Genomic DNA, 25,465 nt, shown 5'->3' with positions numbered 1-25,465 from the left:
AAAAAAAAAAACAACCTGCAGCTACACCACTGTCTTATTTGTGGCAATACACTGGATCCATACAAACAGCCTCCTGAGGACATGCTCCTGGTTAAATTCTGCCCATGCCCTGTAATTTTCTGTGAGAGTTATTGTCCCAGGCCATATCCATACCATAGACAATTCTGTACGTTTCTGTAGTAGTAAACATAGCAGTACCAGTCACAAAATCTACAAATTTGATATACTCTATACCACAGCAATATAAGAAGAATTTTTGAGATGCATTCTCCCAGACAATTCACACATAGTGTGTAAGGCAGAAACAAACCCACAGAGAAAATTTTTATTTAACATCTCATATTTGGGCTGAGGGAGAGACAGGATGTACCTAAATTTCACATAGTTATATGTCCAGACCTTACAATCCAACTGCAGGGCAAGACTTGGTACTTGCTGTTTTGCTGGTGTAGGTGATGCCAAAGACTATACTGTAGGTGGTAAAATATGGCTAACTGGAGCATGGACATCTCGCTTGAAGCTCATCATCTACACCAACTTTTATAACCAGGGGAGAAAAACCGACATGACTGAAGTGGAATAGATGAAGGTGTTTAAAGAAATGCTCCCATAAATATTTCAGAGAAAGCTTCCACACTGCCAACAGTTAAAGTCATTTTCCTGGACTTTAGGCAGATCCATAAAAAGAAGGTACAAAGGGCTGCTCTGAAAGTAATGCCTCCTATTTTATGATGTTGGCCCACATCAGAGGTAGATGTTGGTGAGATGTACTGTTGGTGGCAGCAGAGGTCGAACCTTCCCACCAATATCCCAGTACATATTGTTGCTGTGTCACAGATAGCAGCAGAAGGACAGTCTGACAGAATGGTATCCAAATGGCATGGAAAGCCTATGAAGCAAAGGTGTGTCACTGAATTCTTCCATGTGAAAAACAGTGGCTCTCATTGACTCTTGCTGAACATTTATGGAGACCCAACAGTGGATGTGAGCACAGTGATGTGGTGGGTGGTGTATTTCAACAGTGACGACTGTGGCATGAAAGACAAGTCATGTTCCAGACAGCCATGGAGATTTTTACAAGTGCATCATACAAGCTCTTGTTCATTACAGGCATGAACAATGACCTAATCCTAGCCCTACTGCTAAAAAATACTATTTTGTAGCTGAACATTTTCTTCATCAAACAGTGCTGTTGTCCTCTTTATATCTGTCATGGTTTCTATGCAAATAAACAGGAGGCATTACTTTCAGAGCTACCAATGTATTTTAGATAGTTGTATAAATTTAGACAGATTTTCCGCTTCTCTAAATTATCATACGGTTCTGGAAATCAATGGAATTCTGTTTCTTTGAACTAACTGAAGATCTACCTCATTTCATTTTAGGGAATTTGGGATCTTTTCTCTTTTTAATTTAAATTTGTTGGTTTTCAATTAAATCTTTTCACCAGTGTAAACATCTGAGCTGAATAAAATATACACATGAGAAACACACGTATCAGTGACTGCTATCATGTTAAACTATAATGACATCAAGAAATATTTTAATTTTCATTTTGAAATTGTTTATCTTCTTTTCCCCCTTTGGAAATATGGTCTTAACTAATAGTTTTTGTTCATGATCTTCAACTTTATTTTTGTTTTCTTTCTTTAGGGAATACCCAGGGAAAAAGAAGATCGTAGAGTTTTAAAGATGTTTCAACTTTTAGTAATTAAGCTCTGGTGAGCGTTGCAGGAATATTTAATGCTGTGCTGATCTATCTGAGGAGGATCTGGAGACTTACAAGGAATTACAAGAACATGATTTACAAAACAGAAAGCTCACATTGTCAAAGCATCCTCTGAAATGCTTTCAGATGAGAAAGTTTTTTCTGGCGTTTCATTAGGAACAGGCAGCAGGAAGAGTCTCCTGACATTAAGGCATTTTTGTTTTGTTTTGTTTTTCACTCCCATAGTTAAGGGTAACTTGTTGGCTTTTTTCCACCTCATGCTCACTCTCGCAGATGAGCATTAGAGAGAATTTGGAAATGGAAGGCCTTTCTGTCTGCTGCTAGCAGGGTCAATTCAGTGTGGCAGCTGCGAGCTGGTGACATAGACTTATATTGACACAACCCACTTTTTGCTGCAGAATCACAAAGCGAAAGCACCCGGGGCTCTTCTGCCTTTTTCAATAAGATACGAATTTTTGTCTTCCTTGTATTAAGCAGAGATCTGTCATCTTGACTTGTACACTAAATGGTCCATTCTGACTGCCTTGTTTGTGTCCAATCCCAGCCAGAATCTAGAAACATGTGTTAACATTCGGCATGTTTGGGGGCGAGCTGGAAGGGCCTGAGGCTAGACTCCCTGATGTCTGCTGGAGGGTAGTCAATAATCATTAGCCCTTCAAGTGGTAGATGCCCAACATAAACTGTATTTATTTATTTAAAAAATCTTTACTTTAAGCCACGGGGAAAGGCATTTTAGAGAACGCAGCTCCCCTGAAGAAACGAAGCAGTAATAAAGACATAGTGCCATGTTACTGAGATTCTGGCTTATGGAGGGGGGCGTGCTTTTTAGCACTGTGTCATCAGCCAGAGCAATGGGAAACTATTAAAAATAATTAGCCCGTGCCTGTCTGTCACTTAAGTTTGTCCCTGTGGTATTAAAGAAGTGTGATTTGCCCCAAGACTTCTCTGGTTGCCAACATTTCAGCATCAGCCACAAACCTAAACCCACAGCTACGCGCAATGTTCTAACGCTCATTATAGCCAGCACGAAGCTGGGCTTTTTAATTTCATTTTTGATGGAGTTCAAAGAAACTGAGTTTGTCCTAATTAAAAATTCAGAGAAGCTGTGAAGCTTCACATCTAACTGTGACTGTTTATGTGTGGATAGGTGTCAGTGGCAGGCCAAACATTGCTGTCATTTAGATTTGCACCCGTCTTGGTGTGAGTGGAGTGGAATGGTGTTGATGGAGAGACTGCTTTAGCGTATTTGTTTCAATTTCTGTGCTTTTCTATTGCACGTGTTTGCCAGAAATTTTATAGTGGAAAAAAATTCCAGTAGAAAGGAGTGTGTAAGATTGGACTCGTTGCACCTTACATTTGAATTCCAAAATGAAGTCCTGCCCCTTGCAGATGATGCAAAGAAGCAAATACTTCCAGAGGGCAATTTAATGTATCCTAAAATAAATGGAGTGAGTTGTCCCCTTGAGGTATCTATTGATGTCCTTTGGCTGTGGAAGGATCTTTGATCTCTGGTAGGGGTCAGTTATCCCACTTACATATTGCTGAAATCATGTGAGAAGATTCCCAATGGAAAAATGCAAGCACTATCTTATGAATCACGCCCAAATTAATTTAATTTGTTATCAATCAGTACCAATAGTTTCAGAGAAAAACAAACAAACAAAAATACACAAAAAACCCACACAGCAATAAAAGCTATAGTATCATATTTTTATATTTCATTATATTCTCTACCAATATCTAGAACTTTAAATTTTGATCTAATAACTCTTTCAAAATTCTTAGAAGTGTTTTCTTAGCATCAGTAGATGTATATTTGACATTTTAAAGGCCCTGTTTCAGCGGTATGTTTAGTTCAATGAGCCTGTCTATAAGTGTATCCTTGTGAAGCACAGAGATTATGCACATGCCCAGGTTATTTGCTGAACTGGGACATTAATCTTTAATATTATTGCTTTGGTTGTCCAGCTGGATGAACAGTCTGCAATTAGTTACCCTAAAATAACTGCATATGCACTGACAACTTCAATATCTTCTCTAATAAATTGGAAAGATGGGTCCTAGGTTGAGAGCTACCAATAAGCCGCTGGCAAAATGACCTAAGAAAGGAAGACAGGCTTTTTTGACAGTAGGTTTTGTTATATTCTCGCTTTAATACCATACTTCTTTTGAATAAACCTCATGTTTAACAAGACTTGGTGTGTAGCAGTTTTTTCACATATGGCAGATGGGCACTGACACATGTAGACCTGTGCATATCCAGAGATGACATATCTCATTTAGCCTCTAGTTGTATTAGAAGGAACAACATTTTAATGTTTCTGGATATTTCCCAGCTTTCCATTTCACCCTTTAACATCTCAGCTGCGTGGACAAGTTATCGATTCTTCAGACAATACTAAAGTCTTTGCCATGACCTAATGAAAATTATTTTTCTTCATCCTTTATGCAGTACAGTCTATTGCAGTGGGCACCTTGCAGAAGCACGTTGAAGGAAAAGCTTCCTTTTCTATAAAATTTTCCACCAAAGTAGTCAATTTTTCAAGCAATGTGCTAAGGCAGAGAGATATAAAAATATGCTTCCATTGGAACCTGAAAGAGAAGACATGGGAAAATAAAAACAATATCTCACCCTAACTCTGAGGTATGCAAGGCACCAGCAATGGCTTCCAAAGGGGCAGAAGTCTGTGCAGTGTACCCAGACCTGTGCTGCTGTCACACCTGGTGTTTCTGATCTCATTCATGAATGTCTCTTGATTCACTCTGAACTGCACTGGAGACTCATTGTAGGAGTATGGATGTGTTACTAACTTTTTGGCACTGAAATTACAATGTCCAGGTTTTTTTTCATCGATCCACTGCGTTACTAAACAGCTACTGTCACATTTCACACCAACTACACTGACAGATCAGATTTTCTGCTACTCCCAATGTCCTTCTTTGCAAAGACCAGTTCCTAAACCACATCAAACCTATCATTCATTTCTCTAGATTTTTTAAAAATTTTGTTTTATTTATTATTTATTTTATTTTATTTATTCTCCTGGGCTTTCAAAATTCTTTGGGGAAAGTTCAGTGATGCTGAAGATTATCCTATGATGAAATTTTCTTTTCTCTCCTTCCTCCTGGTCTTTTCTAGAACCCTCCGTACATTTTACCTGATTCTAGCTAATATCTCACCTGGGAGGAAAGCTTAGCTCCTTATAGAGGCACCTCCCAAGCAGAAATACGATCCTGCATATCTATTTTACAATGTGCAAGAGGATGAATTATGTCTGAAATTTTCTCTTTTTCCATGGTCGATAGGTCAAACCTAGAAAAGTGTCTTATATGTCTAAATTTTATCGTTCTAGCTGAGATTTATCTCATGAGTATTTACTTCTTTAATCTGTTTTTCAGGTCATGGACAGTAAAAATAACTGGAGAAAGAAAGGAGTGAATGTCCTTGGGAACTGCATATTTAGCTCATTTCTGGATTTCAAACACAAGGGATTCTTTTCCATACACTGACTTGATATGCTTTGTATGTTGCTTGCTATTTATTCTCAATTATTTGTGTCATTTCTAAATGTTTGATGCAAAGTAGGAGATAACAGTGCAGGCACAGGCAGCCCAGAAAAGCTATGGAGGCTCCATCTCTGGAGACATTCAAAACTCACCAGGACATGTTCCTGTGTGACCTGATCTAGATGCCCCTCCTCCAACAGAGGGATTGGACTAGATGATCTTTCAGGGTCCCTTCCAGTCCCTGACATTCTGTGATTCTTTTCTTACTCAAGAAGAATGTTTTAATTACTATTCTGAATGTTTTCATTATGACCAAGCTAATCCTACATTGTATCATGGAGACTCTATCATGAGAACAAATTACATTATAACCAGCAATCATCAACTTACTACTTCAAAGACAATCACCGATGGTTGCCCCATCCCTGCAGGCTTTCAAGGCCAGGCTGGATGTGGCTCTGGGCAGCCTGGGCTGCAGGTTGGCAACTTGCACATAGCAGGGGGTTGGAACTGGATGAGCACTGTGGGCCTTTTCAACCCAGGCCATTCTAGGGTTCTGTGATTCTATGATATACATCTAATAATGAATTTAAGTATCTATGCATGTAACCATATGACTGTAACTTGAAAAATGGCCTCATTTTCTCTGATCTTTGGGTTACAACCACTTTACTAAAAATAAAAGAAAAAAAGAAAGAAAATCAAGCACGTCTTACTTTTTCCTTGGTTTGTGCAGAATAGATGATTCAAATACTTGATAATATAGGATAGATAAACTATATTTCAAGCATCAGAGGCCATAATCTATCCTTTTTTACATCCTTTCTATCCTAGAGCAATAGTTGAATGTGAATTCACCCAGTGTTATTTTCCAGCCAAACTGTAGTTGCATCCATAATATCGCCTGCTTCTTTATACTCAAATGCCCTCTGCTTTTCTATTCTCTTTCCTAAATATCTTGCCTTTGTACTTAAACAACTTAATAAGACCATGTTTTCAGTTGATTCTGCACCTCAATAAAAGCTATACATTGAAGCTATTCTAGCTTCTTTCTGCTGTAAGTGCATTCTTCCCCTTTTATCTGTGTTATCTCTTCATTAAATATGTATCTTTCTTCTGGAGTTTTTAATCACCACAGGGATCTATTCCATTTCCATGTGAATGATTTGTTCTCTTTTTTTTTGGTGCAAAGAAGAAAACACGCTTTTAATGTAGAGAGCACACTACATGTTGTACGACTGATTACATCTTTCCTCAGTCTTACCCTCCCTGCAAGTAAATCTACTCACACAATGCATTTCAGCTCCTGAAAGGACAAAAAGTTCAAATAGATGGGAGAATACACGCTTAGCAGATGCTTTTCCAGTATTTCCAACCTTGCTTCCCTCTCTATCATGAATTAAAATATTAATTACAGCAAGCTCTTTAAATCTGAGTGTCTGCATTTAAAAAGAAAGGCATGACTGCTTTCAAACACTTAGATGACTGTTGGGGCAAGTTTTGCTTTAGCTCAGTCAAGATAAAGTCACCCATCTAGCTTAAGAAACTGCTCTAGGCTTCCTGGCTAGTAATTGGGAATAAGGCTGTCCAAAAGGTCATAGATTTTGTCTGATGATGGAGTGAGTGATCTTCTGAAGGTGCTTTTCTCTCTCAGCTAAGACCTTAACCAAACAGTTGGCTAAATGTTAATTTATGTATAGCTACAGTTAAATAGAATGAATCTGACCTCTGTGCCTTTCCTTTCCCCAAGGCTCAGTGACCCTCACTAAGAGCAATAAGCCCTGGCAGCTAACAGAGAAGTGTTTATGGTGGAATAAATTCTTTTAGCCCAAAGCTCTAGCCACCTCTGAGTTCTTGGTCAAATGTTTCTCATGATATGAAAACAAAACAAAACAAACAAACAAACAAAAAAACACTGTTTTGGTTTTTTGTTTGTTTGTTTTTGAGGTAAACATATAATTGTAGGATAAAAATATCTCAAGACCTGGATAAATTTAAGATATTTCTTGATGTGGACTGTTTGTGGGTCACAGCATTCCTACAGGCCCAATCCAACAACTAATTATGCTCTGTGACTCCCAGGCTTTCCTAAACAAATAACTTTTTTGTGGAAAAAAAGAGAATGTATAAAGTGCCCTTAGTGGCATTTAGTCATCAGATAAAACTAGTCCTCCAGAGAGGGGATTTAAGGAAAAAGAAACTTTTCTGTGCTTAGATGAAATGTCCAAGTGCAACATCCTGATACTGTTGTAGTTCTCAACTCTTCTTTGTATCTGTCTTGGCATCATGGAATCATAGAATATCCCAAGTTGGAAGGAACTCATAAGGATCATCAGGTCCAACTCCTGGTTTCACATGGGAATACCCAAAAATCATCTAACAAAATTTTGCCTTCTAACAGCTGGCTGCTGGTTCTCTCTGTGTAGGGAGATTACCAAAGGGTTAACCATTTTACCCCCGAGCTATCTTCTATTTCTGCTGTTTACAGAAAAACTTGCTTGGAAATTGGGAATGATCGGATTTTGGAACAAATTCAAACCCTCAGCTGGATTTTGTTTTCTTGGAATTGAAGGAGTTGAACACCAGGGCAGTCTCAGGAAATGTGGTTGACTCACTCTCACATGCTTTTGAAAGGGAGTTTTTTCCCACCCAATAATATAAGTTTAGAAGTTCAGTTTCCAAAGTAAATTTTATTTTCCTCATCAGCTAAAGATAGGATAGTCTGAGTATAATTTTTTGAATGCTCCATGATGTTGCTTATAACATTAAAGTTTTCCTATTTATGCCCTCACTTCATGGGCCATAGAGAACACAGTACATTCAGCATTATCTTCTACACATTCAAAATATTTGCAGTTCGTCATTAGTGGGATAAGCACCATGGAAGTTTGTTCATAATTATCTTATATTTAAAAATGTAATTGCCAGGAACAGTCACATTTGTTTTTTATTTAGTTAACCAAAAGATTCTCTCTTTTACTCTCTGAAAGTCATTGTCTACTGATTTTAATTTTTTATTTAGATAGTTTTGCATAACTTCCTCTTATGCTTTTGAAATATGAGAGTAGAGATTGGCTAAGAACACAAAACACAAAGTTATCTAAAGTTACATCTAAAAACCTGAAGTCTTAATTCAGTGATTGCTTGCTTTTGCTTTTATTTAACATTTGTTTGGGGGCTACATTTAACTTTTTCCTATTTGGCATTATTTAACCTTTCAGTTTTATGAACAATTAAAAGCAAACTTAAATAAGTCCTTCCAAAAAATAGTAGAATTTGCTGGGGCTAAATGGAATGTCAACATTTTACAAAAGAAAAAAAATATTTACCTTAAGGCTACTTAAACACTCAATTTACCAAATTACCCCTGTTTAGTGTAATGGAATAAATGGCATGCATATAGGATTGCTCTTGGCAGGATATCATTAGAGTTAAAAAGGTAATGGGCCCTGAATAATGCCCTGAGGGATCCCGGATTCTGCAAGCTGAAGCTGAGTGACCATCTACCAAAAGTTAGGGGGGAAAAGATATATTACAGAAGAAATCCAAAATCTGAGCTTAACATTTGGTTGCTTCACAATGAGGCTTTTACCTATGGCATAAAGATTACCACGACATTTTATTGCCTGTTGAAGCCAATAGAAAACTCTGAGTAGTTTTACTACTATTCAATTTAATGTTATCAGTTGACAGCATGCAAAAAGGCTTTTATGGGTAGAATTCATTCATTCAGCTATAGGTGCCTATGTGTGAGATGGTTGTCCTAAACTGTAGTCAGTGGTAAGAAATTGGCTTTCCCATGGTGCAACCAATCATATGTAGAACAATATGTGAGATGGATCACCTTACCACCAGCAGGAAATGCCTATTTTGGTTACTGACTTAAAAGTTAATTGAAAGGAATCCTAGTTAGCACGATTATAGATCAGGGGAAACTTGTCTCAAAGCAGAAAGCCTGAAAAATCCTTTGGGCAACATAAGCCTTAGGAACTCAGTATAGTGGGAATCTGGTCTTGACTGAGTCTGTGAATTATAATAGTCTAAATGACCTGTGCAGGAATGATGCTGGGACTGCCTAAAAGAGAAACCTTTCTCTTTGCCTGCAGGACTTCCCTCCCACCTCTGGTCCTCTGCATTGTGGCAGTTATTACTGTCCCACTGTCACTGAGCTCAGGACATAGGTGTTATCTTTGATAAGGACATGCCATGTAGATTCTTTCCAAAGAGTCTGGGACATGATCTGTCCCAATCTTCTTACTGAGCTCTAAGACTTACCTGAAATTCCACCATAGCATTTCTCAATTACTGCAAGATTTCTCTCTCCTCCTAACATATACAGTCTTGTACTATCAAAAGCACTCCAGAAGTATTCTTTTGTCCATTCTGATAAAATTAATATTGTATTTGTCTTTGTATTGTCTTATTTGGGAGAAAAGTTTGGTTACCGCATCGTTAGACTGCAATTAAAACTCATTTGCAGTGTAGTAACACAATCAGAAAGAGTACAAGAAAACTCAGAGGTTTGATTTTATTGAAGATCTACTTTACTTTAACTTAATAAAAATGTATATTTTTACTTGAACTTTTCCACCTGATGAAAAATGCATATTTAGGTACTTGCTAAAAACAAAAAGTAAAACAAACAGGTTTGATTCACAACCCTGTCAAAGACTGTCCTCTTTTACGGAGCAAACAAGCAGGCAGAGCACGCACTGTGAACATGACAAATCAATTCCGTCCCCCTCTTTCACGCAGAGGGGTTTGAACCCCCTCCTTTTGCATCAGAAGAGGGTATCCTCATCTACAGAGCACAGCATACCACGGGGTGGAGCGCTCTCAGTCGTTCCTGTTGGTGCTATCTCGCTCTGCATAAATAATGGAACATGCACTGGAGCATAGACTGAAACGCAGCTGTCCCACCTCCCAAGTGATCGTCCAAACACCAGGACAGAGAGTCCTGAATATTTAAATATTTTAAACAAAGTGCAGTCGCTCCAGTGACAGAATATAAGGAGCTGTGTCTCCAGAATGCTGTAGAATGTTGTGGTGACTGCAGGTAGCGATGCAATCAGTCATCATCAGCAAATGAGCCACATCCTAACTGTTGCTGCATTAAACAGAACACAATAGAAAGCACTGTCATCACTTCAAATCTAGCATTCTTCTTAGCCAAAACTTTTGATGAGTTTGAAAACCCAAAATTATACCACTTCTCTTCTTAAAAGTATTTAACTTCTTACTGGATTTACATATTTAAGTAGTTAGCTATAATAATAATAATATTCCAGCTGTATTTCTCTTACTCAATATCAGCATTTTATTGTTAATACTTACATTATCTATGTACTCATAGATTTGTAGATTTGGTTCTAGATTTGGTGTGGTTTCTTTTGTAACTGTTGTACACTCAGGGTTAAATTCATCTCCAGATTTCAGGTTACAGAGTTTTCTCTTGTTAGCCATCCTCTGCACCAGGAATATTGTCCTCATCTTGGAGTAATCGAGTAGCATTGAATAAAAAATTTTCTTGTTGATAGAGAGATGTGGAACAGATCTTGGGCTTTTTTTCTCTGTCAGCCTGTAACTCCATGTATTTTACTGCAATTCTTGTGGTTGTTATATGTCAGAGCATCATTTGTGATTTGTGATGAACCTTGCCCTAAGGAGAAGATGTTCTTTGGAGTTCTGAGATGTGGGTCTTTTCTGAGTTCGTGTTCTTAGAGCCATCTAGGAGACAAAATCTGAAGCTGGCTGAGTTTGAAGATCGTCAAGGGATCCTCAGCAAGGGATCATGCCAAATTCAGAGCACACCCTATGGCAAATGACAAAGAGCCCAGCACCATCAGAACATCCGTCACCAGATGACAAGATAGAAGCTGGGCCAGGAGTGGGGAAGGGAGAGAGAGAGTCAGACCAAGGCCAGAACTGGGGCACTGTCAGGGTTCATTAATGTCATGATGAATATGAGAAGCCATACGTTCTTTAGACAAAACCCTGCGGCTATCCTAATTGACAGCATTCAGCTCAAAGCCACCTCTACTCCCTGTCCAGTGGTGTTCACCATCATTATAAAATTTATCTCTCTTGATCTAGCCCTGTGTGGAAGGGACTGCCTACCCCATTTTAAAAACAGGTGTAGGAATAGCAAACCATTTGACTTATGACTCACGGGAAATCTATATCCGAGGGAACGACTGAGTGCAGATCACTTAGTTTTTAGGCTGGTGTATTTACACCAAGACCATCTTTTCTGTGCATTATAAATGTTTAAGAAATATTAAGTGAATTAATAATACATGGCTTAGCAACACATTAAAAGAATTATTAAAAAAAATAATCAAAAGCTAATCCTGTAGTCTTCACATTTAAAGTGAGCCTACTTGAATAACTGATTTGATGATCATCTCCAAGCATAAAAAGAGTCTAACTTACTAGAGCCTAAATGAGACACACAAAATCTGCCCTCCTCCCACTTTCCCTCTTTTCTGATGAACTTCAGTATATTCTCTTTCTTAAGTTGAGATTAGTGATTTTATATTCAAAGTATTGTATTGTTTCCAGAGATGTCTTAGATTTCAGTCAGAATAATCAACAACAACAACAACAAAAAGGCAAAGTAAAAATATTAGTTAGGAGAAAAGATGCTGGCAAAGATTAGGAAAACATCTGGAAATCGATGCTGGCCACATGGCAGAAGAGTCATAACTATCCTGTGCATAGGTTATATGCCATTCACTTCACCTTTAAATGGGATCTAAACCATTGCCAAAACAAAATTGAAAAACAAATACTTGCATGTTGTTTGCCATATTTTGTACTTAAACACACACTGTTATACCTCAGAGAGGTTTTTATCTGAAAAAGCCAAGCCTCATCTGGTTCTTTTCCATCAGTAGCTCACAGTGTGCTTATTGAATGCTGATCCAGTCAAAAAGGAGAGCTTAGTAGGAGAAAATCTCTGTCTGTGTACATTAAAAGTGAAAGAAAGCAAAATCCTAACCTAAAGACATTCTTTCATATTTGGCAGTCAATACATCATGAAAAATCAAAACAAAGCAGCCTCTATAGTTTGAAATGATGTAAAGCCAAATCATTTTTTGAGTATTTGGATGGATTTAGAAAGCTGAGTGGTGAAGGACATCAATGTTAGAAATCAAAACAGGCAAAGAAAAGAAAAACTTTTGATTAAGATTCCGTTCTGTGATTCTATGATGACCTGAAAGCTCTTTTTGGGTTTCCTTAAGGTTAAAGTGGTGAAGCTTCTTTAAATGCAGGCAAAAATTGCAGGAAAAAAAGAAGTTTATCTTGATGTGAAAACATCATTTATCTAAATAGGCTGGTTCTTAAAAAAAAAAAAAACCTTTTGAAGAGAAAATATGCTATGCAAACAAAGGGATGTGCGTTATTATTAAATATTAAGGAAAAAAAAATGAGTGTAATGAAAATGAAATAAAGAAATAAATACAAAAGCGAAGATTCTTATACAGACAGGCAACAAGTTGATATAGCCTGGTCTAATAACCATACAGAGGAAAGGTAGATTATGCTAATGTATATGATTTTCCATCAATTTGTCAACTTGTACTTTACAGCTTCAATTTTTACAACTAAAAGAGACATTGGTTCAGATTCACAAGAACTCTTGAGTTCAGGACCAAGAGAAAATAGATATATTTTTTTAAATCACAAAACTGAGAGTTCTAACTTAAATATTAAGTAAATCAAACTACTTCATTTTTGTTTTTTGAGTTCTCATTTTGATTTTACCTTTCCCTTTACTTATTTTACATTTCAAATATTTGGCTCATAGAAAAAATAACTATATACAAAGTCTTTTTATACATGTTTGAATATTTTGGAAATGTCTTTCAAAAGTCTGAGAACAGGAAATTAATCAAAATCAATCCTTTGTTATAAAGTGATATTAATTTGATAATTTACAGTTATTTAAAATCCTAACTGGAAGAGAATGTCTTTACAGTCCCTCCGGCTACCTTAGGAAGCTTGAGCTAAGAATGAAATCTGAAGCATTGAAATGACTCTCAGCATCCCTGCCTTTTTCGTGGCTTGTTGATGGTGACTTCAGAACTTCAACCCCACTACCTATGAATGCACGATGACTTTTCTAAACAGCAGCTAGTTTGGGGAGATGTCTTTTTTTAAGGTAAGATTAATAGGACAGAGAGAAAAGTGACCTAAGTCTGTGAGCTAATGTCAGTCAGGAGGATAAAGTCTCCTTTCAACTAGTTTCCCATTGGTAAGGGCACTCATCAGGATACTCAAAACGTGTTCACATCTTTTCTGTGCCTGAAGGTATGGAGCTAGGTCAAGAGTGGGACTTGATCTCTATAATGCATTTGTCAGCGAGCAAAAGGCAAGTAGGAACTCTTGACTGTGAAGCAATCGAATCCGCTATTCTCAGGGCAGAAGGAAGCATCTTGATTGTATGAATTTTCTTGGTGCCAGATTGAAAGACTTATGTCAGTTACGGAGATAATTTGGCTCTCCTGGTTTTCAGCTTGGTATTATAAACATCATTTCACTGTGAATCATTGAGAATAAAGATATTGGGACTGCACAGTGGTAATTAAATGTCTCTCATAAAGTGCATTTGTATTTGTAGCAATAAAGAAAATTGTGCTGGAATGCTATTTTTCCTGGCATGGCTTCATGTCACAAATGGAAGAAGTTTTGCCTACAGGTAATCCACTAAAACAACTAGTTCTTCAAGTACTAATTCGGAGACCACTGGGGAGTTGGATTCCATGATCTCTAGAAGTCTTTTCCAACCCCTATAATTCTGTGATTCTCTTATTCTGTGATTCTCAAATTATTCTTGCTCATTGTACTACCAAGACTAAGGTGCTGGCAGAAAACCAACTGATTAAGACAAAGAACAGGTTAGACTGTTCAAGATGTTGAAATTTGCATTCCAGGTTCGAGGAGATTAAAACTTGATCATCACCTTGGATGACGCCTATTACCATTCTTTGGAGGATGGAAAATAAGGGCACGTTTTAGATCTGTGTGTATCACCCTCTTCTGAAATAGCTGGAGCTGTGGGCTGTGTTGACAGCCATAGCTATCCTGATGAACCTCTATCTTGAACACCTACAGATGGAACGAATGCCCTCCCAGAGACTTGGATAAGAAATAAAACGCTCTGCATTGGCAGAGAGGTGGTTATGTGGGGATACAGACCTTGTTTTATAATAGACAGTGCACTGTTGTTGCTCTTTGACTTTTGGGATGGTTGGGTAGCCAAAATGCCCCATCTACCCTCTGGCACTAAAGCAACCCTGTGTTCTCAAGCGTCTGCGGTTCCAATTTGTGCTGCTCTGTGCAGCTCTCTTTATGAGCTTTCTAACATTTAGTAAGAGATAACAGATTAAGCCAAGTGCAGAGATAATGAAATATAAATTAGTAGGTTTGCCAGCCTTTATCCACAGCACTGTCAGAGTGTATTATCTGGTATATCTAGTTCAGAGCAGTCAGTTAAATTTCCCCTTATCAGAAACTGAGTGTGAAGTGTGGTAATGTTGCTAAGTGCAGAACAAAAATCTCTCTTTTTTTGCATCCCATGACTGCTTCAGGCAACATTCTTGGAAACCTCTGAGTAGGAAGGAAAAGAAGACCCTGAGATATATACAGTGTGACAAGCCAGGAGGCTAAGCTCCACCGGTAAACCGTCCTGTGAGCGGCAGTCGCCTGTGGCTGTGACATTACCACACTTTGCTCAGCTTCAGAAAGGGAAATTTAACTGACGACTGCTATGAACTGAAGCCACAGCCTAAACCAGATAATACACCCTGACAATACTGTCAGGCAAAAAAGGCTGTGTTCCCATTGATTTCATCGCATTGGAGACATATTACCCAGGGCTGTGTGTGTTTGAGGGTATATGTGAACACTGTGGGAATATCAAAGGGAAAGACACACTGATTTGGGCAGAAACAGGCCTTGCAGAGATAAATCCCCAAAGTGCACTGACTGAAATATATATTATTTGACGAAGTGGGCATGGCAAAAATATTGATTGTAATTATAACTTAATCCTCAATCTACAACATATATACCCTGCTGGGTTTGTTTAAAGGACTGCAAAGAAGGGGAAAAAAAAAGAAAACCTTTGCATCTCTCAGTTGTTTCAGGAGGATTGGAAGTCCAATTTGTCTACACTTCCAGCAGGATGCAAACATCAATGACAGACAAAACTCAAAAGGTTCAGAGTTCGGGTTCAGCGTAGAATGGATCCAAGCTTCTCTGAATCTCTTGGGTCTGGGGCTACAAATGCTGCATAAAACAGGATTCTGATTGTGTTAAAAAGGGAAATATTTACTCTCATGAGATATAGGCCGTAAAATAAAGAAAAATAAATTAAAATGAATATTGAAATAGTTCGCATACTTTAGATCATAGACCAGCCTCTAATTATTAGGCTTAGGAGAAAACTTCTCAAATATTGAAAAGTCCCTTTGTTTTCACTAGCTCTTGTTAACCTAGCACTTGTCTCCTTGTATGCTATAGATTTTACTGTCTGTAATGAAATGTTTTTCTAGCTGTGTACATTTTAGAATCTCAAATAAAGTGTGTTGCCATAAAGGGTTTAAGACGGCCATTCTATCTCAGTCCATGAGTCTCTTGGACTCTTGAAGACAAATTTTACGTGAGAACAAAGCTGGAGGCATTCAAGACCAGGCTGGATGGGCTCTGGGCAGCCTGGTCTGCTGGTTGGTGACCCTGCACATAGCAGGGGGGTTTGAAACTAGATGATCATTGTGGTCCTTTTCAACCCAGACCATTCTATAGTTCTGTGATTTCAGGATGCAGGGTATGAAGAACTCTCTGCGTACAGTGAGCACATTCCCATCCTCCTGTTACAAAACAGGAATAGAGCATCTGAGTTATCCTAAAATCAGATCCTCATGGCTTTTAACTTGAGCCTACCACTGTCTGACGTAGATTGAAAAAGAAAAATAGCCCTTGGTCAAGCAAATTGATTTATTACATCTCTTATCATGGAAGTATTTATCAAAAATATGAAGCGGCAAACAGTAACAGGTGCCTAACTTCATGCAATATATATAGCTGTTACATTCACAATTAATTCACTTTTTGTTTCGTCATCATGAAATCCATCAGCCTACACTGTCTCTTTAATACTCATAAGAATTCAACAACTTCAACTCCAGCACTCTGCAGAAGCCATAAATTAGGATCCGAGATGAACTTCTGTTTCATTTGAAATGCTTCATGTCGTTTTGCCACTTGCAAATTAGCATGAAACAGCACCAGAGGAAGCAGAGGGATTCTCCTGCATTGTACAAAGAGCTATGTGAACTTTTGAAATGCCTGGGATCTCATTACTGACAACATTTTGACCTCAGAGTTTTCATCTCCTGACCTGGAGGCTGCCTTTGGAAGCAGAAATGCAGATTCCCCATTCAGTAAGACTCCATGAGTTATCAAACTAGGTGATTTTTTCTTTCTTTTTTTTTTTTTTTCAAACGGAAAGCAATGCTATGTGGCCTCCGAAACTCAGAAAAAGTAATTAAAAATGATAGATAGGAAAGTCAGATAAATAAGCAATCATCTAGGAAAAAGCAGAATTCAGTCCTTCCCGGGATGCTTTTGGTAAGCTTTTATGTTTTGTTGCTAAGCCTGTAGAATCCCATCCAGAGATCTGGGATTAAAAGCTCTGCAGAGGCTTAAACTACCAAACAGAAAGCAGGGAAAGTGCAAGAGCTGCTCATCTTCTGATGCTACCTCTCATTACTCCTGTGACCCAGTTGTATTGGGAATACTGCTCAGCAGCAAAAGGGAAAAAATATATCTGAGACACAGTAATAAGCAATTACTAAGGAAACATTTGCTGGTTAGATGGAAAATCTACCCAGGGTAGTAGAGCATCCCAGCCCCACTATAGCCAAAAGAGATTCACTGCTCTTGTCAGCAGAGCCCCAGTATAAGATCTTTCATAAATTTTGGCACAGTATTTTAAGAGATGTTAGGTGAAATTTGAGGAAATACTGCTGCGTTCTCGCTGTTTGGGTCCCAGGAAATAGTAATTAGTTTAGAAATGTTTCTTAGGACACCAAATAATCATTTCTATTTTAGTGGACAGTTTGAAGACAATGGAAGCAGCACAAAACCTTTATTTGCAAAGCAAGGAAGAAGTCAGGGCCAGCAGCCAGCACAGCAGCAGGTCAGGTTGCTGTTTTAATTCAATGCAGATATTTATCTTCTTTGCACTGTGCATAAGACTCATGAGTTCGACACTCATCACTGATCTCCTTGTTCCTTTGTGGGATTGCTGTATTCAGTTGCAACAAAATAATGCTGCAAGCAATTTCTTCCCTCAGTGTCATTTTCATTCCAGTTTGGTCCATGCTGGAAATTAGCCGGATGGTGTTGTTTAAACTGCTTTTAAAATACACAGTGTAAAAGCCTCACCTCCAGACTCTGCAAGAATTTCCTAACCGACTGTGACTGAATGGAAAATTCTGCTGCACTGATTAAACTTATATGGAGGGGTGAATAAAATATAAAAGAGGTCTTGAGCATCATCTTTTATTTAGTGTCTTGTCCGATAAGTATGATCATACTTTTAAGGATCAGAGTATATTTTTAGACACCTTGTAAAGCACTCAAGCTTTTGCTTAGAGTACTAAGAGTGTATGGTTTAATAAGCCGGTTGACAGAACATTAGTGACATCAAAGTGTTGGAAAAAACTCTCTTTGCTTGCTCTTCCTTTCATCTGACTAAAATACTGTGCAATCAACAGGATTAGGAGAGAAAAACACACACACACCAAGTGCTCGTGAAAGCTGGGTGATGAACTGTTTGCAGATTCAGTTTTTTAGGAACCCAGGGTATTTCTCTCCCTCTAAATGTAAGCCTAGGAAATACCAGATTAATGCCATTTGGGCATTGCAGGGACAGCAAAAGGAAACGATGCTTCCCCTTCTATCATTAACTCTCAGCTTGTCAGGGTTGCTATTAAAGGAGGAGGAAACATCCACGTTTCTATGTATAAGATCAGAGCAGGAACCCAGGAGAGATGATAAGTGGTCACATCAGGTCACATCTGACATAAACATCTCTGATGGGACATTTCTTGACCAACTTGAAGTGTCTGCAGAGCTGATCTCTGCAAAGCCATCAGACAGCAATGGCTTTACAAAGAGTAATTTGACCTCTCTGAGACAATTATTTGTAATGAGGTTCTTAAGTGTGCCCTTTTCTTTCAATTTTCTCTTTCCCCTTCCTCTTATTGGGAATTTAGACCATGTGGTTATAGCTACCTGCATTGCACATGACACAAGTTAGGTAAAACATATTTGGTCCAATTTCTACATATACTAATCTCCAAGTCTCAAATGCTTTCACTTAACTGACTGTTCTCAGAGCCACCATGATACCATACTGCCTCTTGGTTGAACTCTTCACTCATCAGAGATCATATATGAAGAGACCTCCAAGTCAACTGCAAGGAGACCTTAGCTGGCAAGACCTAAACCTCATCCATGTGTGTAGGGTGATTGAAACAGCATCTTCTCTGCACAATACCATCTCCTACTGGCTATCTAAAATTATTCATTATGAAGGATGATTTTTTCTCATGATGTGATTGAGAACATAGATTTAGCAAAAGAAAAAAAAGTCTGTTAACTTTGCTTATCTCTTTGCTGATGATCCATCAAAACTTCGTAGAAGCAGCAATTTTGTACCTCTGCCCTTCGATTCTGCAGAGGATGGGGAGGGCTTGCTCTCTGTTGTCTCTGTTGTCACAGTTTGTATATTGGGGTTTGTTAAGTTATAACAAAGGAAATATACATGAACACCCATCCATATCCCAAATACCTCTGTTTCCAGGAGCCAACCATTTGGTGACATTCCTCTCAACAGAACTACTTTTGCTGGCAGTTAGTTCACCACCAAGCCAGAGCTTTTTAGTATACATAAGGAGTAGGGATTTTGATCCAGAATTTACAAACAAATTCCACTCCAATTGTTATAACTTATTTATAAGACACTATCTGATCATTAGCATACAACCACAAGGGCTCTGTATGCAGATCTTGAGGGCTATTGTTAACAGGAGAGCGATTTCTTTGAAAAAGAGAGTCTTCCCTGTTTACACATTGTATATCATCTTTTCTCTGCTGTTTCATTAATCTGTGCAAAGTGGGGGAACAGCAGGATTTCCTGATTTGCTGCTAAGCCAAGTGCTCATATCTATGTTACTTTCCATATAAAACACTTAAAATACACTCGCCTGTGAATGTAAAGCCAAAGCTGAGCAGTGAATTCTCCTGAAGGCCTGATTTTCCAGGCAGCTTTTTGCCTATGGAGATGTTTCAGCATTAATTTTGATCATATTCTCTTTCACACCCTCTATCTAAGGTACTAAAAAGGGAATTCACAGGAATTTGTAAGGTGCCATAAGCAATGTTCTCAGAAGTGTAAAAGAAATGAATACGATAATAGCTTTCAAACTAAGTTCTTCTCAATGTGTTTAGTTCACTGGGTGTTAAAGAACATTTAGTAACAGTTTAAGGGAGTCAAATGAGAATGTAATCAGAATTTATCAGGTAAAGCACTATCCAAACTGAATGTTGTATACTCTATGCACGCAGTAAAGCTCTCGCCACAACCGACTTGCTCAGATCAAACTCTCTGGATTCCTTAAAGTATATTTTTCAAGGATCTTTGCCAGAGCACTAGAAAAGATGGGACTGATGATCTTTATTCTCTTCCCATCTTTCATTTTTCCCCTCTTCTCTTGAAGCCTATTGTTTAAAGTCTCAGCCCACTCTGCATAATGGGAGCAGTCAGGCTCTCACTCACCACAGAAGGTGAATACAGCTTTGACTGGAAATTTCTTCTGTAATATTTTTACCACACTGGGCATGTCCACTGCTGGAAGTCATTTTCATATCAAGACAATCCTATTCTTTCTAGCATTAAGAAACTAATCCTGTTCAGAACAGGATTGTGGTGCATTACCAGAGTTTTTATGAGTTGATTGCAGAGCTTGCACTTATTTCTAAACTCATGATATTTCAAATCCTTATGAAAAAGTTGTATAGAATTTCATTGAAAATATTTTTTTTTCTCAGAAATTTGTGTTTCAAACTGGAAAATGAATTTTCTTTCCTTCATAGGATTCGATATATTCTTCCACAGTAACTTGTTCTCTGTGCACTGGCACAGGTCGCCCAGAGAAGTGGTGGAGTCTCCTTCTATGGAGATATTCAAGACCTATCAGGACCCCAACCTCTGCAACATATTGTAGGGAGCTGCTTTAGCAGGGAGGTTGGAATATATGATCTCTTGAGGTCCCTTCCAAATCCTGAAGTTCTGTTATTCTGTGTATTTGTTTTTCAAGGTAACTTCTATTAATTCCTTGATGGAATATTTCCAGTTCTTTTTTTCTTTTACCTGTATTTAATGCTTGAAGACTGTTGCAGATCGTCTTACAGAGGTACCTCAGGAATCTATTAACTTAATGGTAGGGCCATTATAACATTAAATTATTTATAAGTATCTCCCTTCAATTATAGCTAACATGAAGATTCAGTAATTAATCTAATTTATTTGTTGTATCCATAGATGGGGTGAAGGGAGAGAAAAGAATGGCAAAATTTGGGATAAATGGCTGGAGTTCATATGTGGGATGAATGGATGTTGTTGCAGCACTCTCAATGATTTTATTTTAGGGTTTTTCTGGCTTCATTTTCCTTTCAATCCAATCAGCTATCACTGTTTCAGATCACATGCTGAGGATTTCGCCTAGCACATGCTCACAAGACGAAGTATTCCTTGGATGGAGACAGTCTTCTTGAGCTTTACAAAACTACAGTGCAGTCTCTTTCTGAAACTGAATCTCATAAAGAGATAAAGTTTTCTAGTTGGATAAATAATCTGCAGACAGGGGTAATATGACCCACAATGTCATTCATTGGGAAAACATTTGAAGTCCTGTGTCACAGCCATTAACAGAGCAAATGAGGGTGGAGCATGATGTTGGAACTTCAGAGGGGATCTTCTAATCTTAGGTACATGTTCCAGGAATGAGACAATAAATAAATAAATGGACATCTGTTCAAACTGGCATGATCTTTAGAAGCTGATGATACCTACAAGAAATCTGACCGTCACTAATTAAACTTAGGATAGATTTATTTTAATTACTCAGGATAAGCAATACTACTGGACTTCGAGAAGGACGGTGATGTGGCTAGGTGACATTTATTCTTGACAACCACAATCTTCTGAGAAATAAATCAAAATATTCCTATCATGTGTTGGCTACGAAGACAAAAGATAATGAAGATGCTTGCACATGGCAATTAAAAAAAAAAAGAAAATTATTAATGCAAACTTGCAATGTGCAAAATCCAGAAAACACATGTAATGAGACCGAAAATGTTGAAGTAACAGCAATCTGAACAGCTGAAAGACCCTTTCTTTCAATTTATGATCAACTGTCACAGTCTAGTTACCTGAAACCATGAAAAATATTTCCTGCTTCATGCAGTCTAATCACAGACAAACTCCCTGAGAATGGTTGATGAACTGAAGTAATTTCGAAGAAGAAATTCTTACAAGAGTGGCAACTGGAACACCTCTAGGGATAGACAAGGCATCCACAGCCTCTCTGGGCAGCTGTTCTAGCACCTCATAGAAAAGAACTTCTCCCTGACCAAACCTAAATCCTCCCTAAATCCAACCTAAATCTCCCCTCCCTCAACTTCAAACCATTTCCCTCGTCCTGCTGTTGTCTCCCCTTTCCAAGACCTGACTCCCCTCCTGTCTGTAGGCTCCCTTTAGGTCCTGCAGGCTGCACTGAGGTCACCCCGCAGCTTCTCTTCTCCAGGCTGAACAAGCCCAGCTCCCTCAGCCTGTCTTCATAGGGGAGGTGCTGCAGCCCCCTGATCATCTTTGTGGCTCCTCTGGACCCTCTCCAACGGCTCCCTGTCTTCTCTTCATCATGATATGTTTAATTACTGAGCTTAATATTCAGGCCGTGAAATTTTTTAAGATGCATTTGAGATATCTACCCACTGAGCCACAGCACTAAAATATGAGCAAAGCAGTCCATATTTTGGCCCTTGAATTTCTGAACCATGAGCTAGGTCAATTTAAACCACTTCAAAGACACCAACTGAGCATTTAATTTTCACTTACGAATAAAAAACTTCTCCCGAGTTTAGTTAGGACAGACAGACAACACACCCAACCATGCATCAAACCTATTCACTTTCTCTGGGTCTGAAAATAGCACAAACATCTTTGAACACGTACCAGCTCACGAAGGGATACAGATGGATAAATACTAAGGCACATCTTCGTAATCTTATAGGTCTTCAGGCTTTACACATTCCCTTTGCAACCTATTAGTTATCTGTCAACTAATATTAAATAAGCTCTTTTAAGGAATTTACACTAGATTGTTTTGAATTAGGAACTCTGAGATTTGAAATAGATACTCTTTCACTTCAGTTAAAGTAGCATTTCTACTGAAAACTTATACTGAGAAAACCCATAAATATCAGCCTAAGCTGCAACTAGGACACAGAACAAGATAAGGATGCTGACATAGGACAAAGTAATCTTTTTGTGGAGGAGAGAGACTGTGTATATGTATAAATGTGTATATATATCTATATGCCATAGTCTGCTACTATGTGTTTGGAATACTACTGACAATTTTGCAAAGGATTTTAATCACCAACAGTTTTAATGTCACAGGAATTTTTCTCTTGTGGGAAAAAATATAGACATTTCTGTTCTTATACTGTGGACATTTCTCAGTTGGATTGATTGAACTCGATTTAGAATGAAGCATGTGTTTTGGTTAGTTAAAGCTTGCAGTAGTTTGAAATAAACCACCATGCTTTAAAATTCCATTTTTAATCCTGATTTAAAAATACAAGTCCCTGTTTTCAGCCGCCAGTTTGCATGGTCTTCCCCAACAACTTTAGTTTTCCAAATAGGAAAAACAATTCTGATCTTAATTTTTTAGGCTTAGCAGAACACAAAATGAAAGCCAATTTAGTCTTTGGTAACCCAGATGACACACTATAATATGACTCTCATTTATTTAATTAAATAGATAGATTCATATATAACACATTCATTTCCATGGCAAAGGATGAATGAAATCTTACAAGATAGCAACGGAAACTTCATTCGTGATTTGTGTCCAATGTGTTTTTATATAGGTGTGGGGATTCAGATGAAAACACCCAAATTCAATAACATAGAAGTGTTCTCATTAGTTAAATTTCCCCCTTTCCTCCTCCTACTTCCAGATGTTTGAATCAACACCAAAAGCTACACTTTGAGCAATTCCAGGCAATTCTGATGAACCAACTGTAGAATTGCAATGAAAAATATTTCTTGTAAGTTGGAAGAAGTGGTAATCAGGCAAAAATCTTTCCATACTATGAAAGGAAGAATATCTTTTACCTTTAGAAAAATGATAAATAGTTCTGCATCTGTCATTTTAAGTTCTGAAATGTATTTAAGCTCTGATCAGGGAAATAATTATGTTTCCTGTTCAACTTTCCTGTTTCACTGTATAGTTAATCCTGATAGCCAAGACAATGATGATTGTTGCTATTCTCCCTACCAGAGTCAGTGGAAATTCTCATAGAATTAGAAAATCCGTTGAGCTATATTTTATAATACATAATTTAAAAAGCTTTACTTCAAAAATGTTTTAACAATTCCCTGTTCTATTTCTGCCTATGGAAGAAGACATATTTGGTAGTTCAAATTTATGGAAGGAATAATTTGCTTTTTTATACTGTTTTTAATGTATTAAAGTTACACCATTTATAACATTGTTACTCTAAAATCTTTTATTTTTCCCACTGTCATCTTAAGCAGGAGTCAAATCAGCATTTATAAGTTGTTTACACTGAGAGTATCATACTTATTTTTAAAGGCTTAGAACATTGTATTATACATACAGAGGTTTGTTCAAAGTTTGTCAAATTTCTGTCATAGCATGAAATCCTAAAGTAGAGATATTGGAAAATATGTTTGTGTGGGTGATTTATTTTTTTTCTCTTTGGCTATAATTGCGTAGCCACTTTTAGGACTAAGTTTGATTTTGAGGGACCATAATGTTCTGATATATATTTCCTTTTCTGAAGCTGAATCAGATTCCCAGGTAAAAGCCAGGTTAAGAAGTGCTCTGGGAAGCTCTAGGCATCATTTCAGTGGCTCCTGGGACTCAGGTGAGACTTGTTATGATGTGGCATCTCCTATGGGTTATGGATAGCCTTTATTCCCTTTTAGGAACAAAGCTGTTCCTTCTTCGCTATTCCTTCTCCTTCTCTTTCTCTCTTTGACTTTTTGAAACCTTTCTTTTCCAGTCACTGTCTGCATATTGGGCTTATGTGATTAAGAAATGGCAAACAGAAAATAAGAAAGTTCATCTCACATTTTGCACGTATGGATAAAGCAGATGTATTATACTATTTGACTGGTTTATTTATATAAAGGGCTATTGATTTTCATTTTCTCTCCATGAACCAGAAGGTGGCATCTGATTACTGGCTTGTAAATTTACATGTCTTCTGTCTTCACTGTGTCGGTCAACATAAGAGATTTCTTTTTTTTTTTCACAGCTCTATTAATGCAAACAAAAAATTCCCAGAGTTTTATCAAATGTTCATATTATTTATAATTGTTTTCATTTAAGATTGTAATAATTAGCCCTGTGTCTAATTTTTTTTTTTGCTGTTTTTTTTTAAAGATCTGAACTCAATATATTGAACTGCAATTGTCAATTTATTGATAGATTCAGCAATAGAGTTGAGGAGTTTGACATTATTATGCCCTTTCTTTGTTTTGGAAAGAAAGAGAAATCAAGTTATCCTTCAGAGGTCATCAGAAAAGGTGTGACTGTGACTCACAATGTGGCACTTCAGCTCGAAGACAAGCCTAGTTTGTAAGGTCATGCAATTTGTAGTCCTTTGGTTCACTTCCCCAAGTGTCAGCATTACTTTGTACCACTGTCAGACTTCAGTGAGCTGGTAGTATTTGTTATAGTGAAGATGGGTTTCCATTATGTGTCACTAATATAGGTGATCCAAGGGCAAGGTTTAGCGGGCATGGTGGGGATGGGTTGATAGTTGAACAAAATCATCTTAGTGGTCTTTTCCAACATTAATGATGCCATGATTCTGTAATAAAGATGATTTTTTCCT

The 25,465-nt window shown here is 37.8% G+C and overlaps 1 protein-coding gene across 1 annotated transcript in view; it reads left to right on the top strand.

Annotated features, from left to right (window-relative positions):
* The window catches only part of LOC104910057 (transcription factor AP-2-delta-like), a 142,489-nt gene extending 117,279 nt beyond the window's left edge, over positions 1–25,210 (top strand). The window contains exon 3 of the mRNA XM_031552271.1: positions 25,012–25,210. Within this exon, the coding sequence (XP_031408131.1) occupies positions 25,012–25,210 (199 nt within the window). The remainder of the gene's footprint in view (positions 1–25,011) is intronic.
* Positions 25,211–25,465: the final 255 nt, after the last annotated feature.

Source organism: Meleagris gallopavo, chromosome 2 (genome assembly GCF_000146605.3).
Source record: "Meleagris gallopavo isolate NT-WF06-2002-E0010 breed Aviagen turkey brand Nicholas breeding stock chromosome 2, Turkey_5.1, whole genome shotgun sequence".
Taxonomy (NCBI): Eukaryota; Metazoa; Chordata; class Aves; order Galliformes; family Phasianidae; genus Meleagris; species Meleagris gallopavo.
Note: the sequence above shows the minus strand (reverse complement) of the source record. Positions and strands in the feature narration are given on the sequence as shown.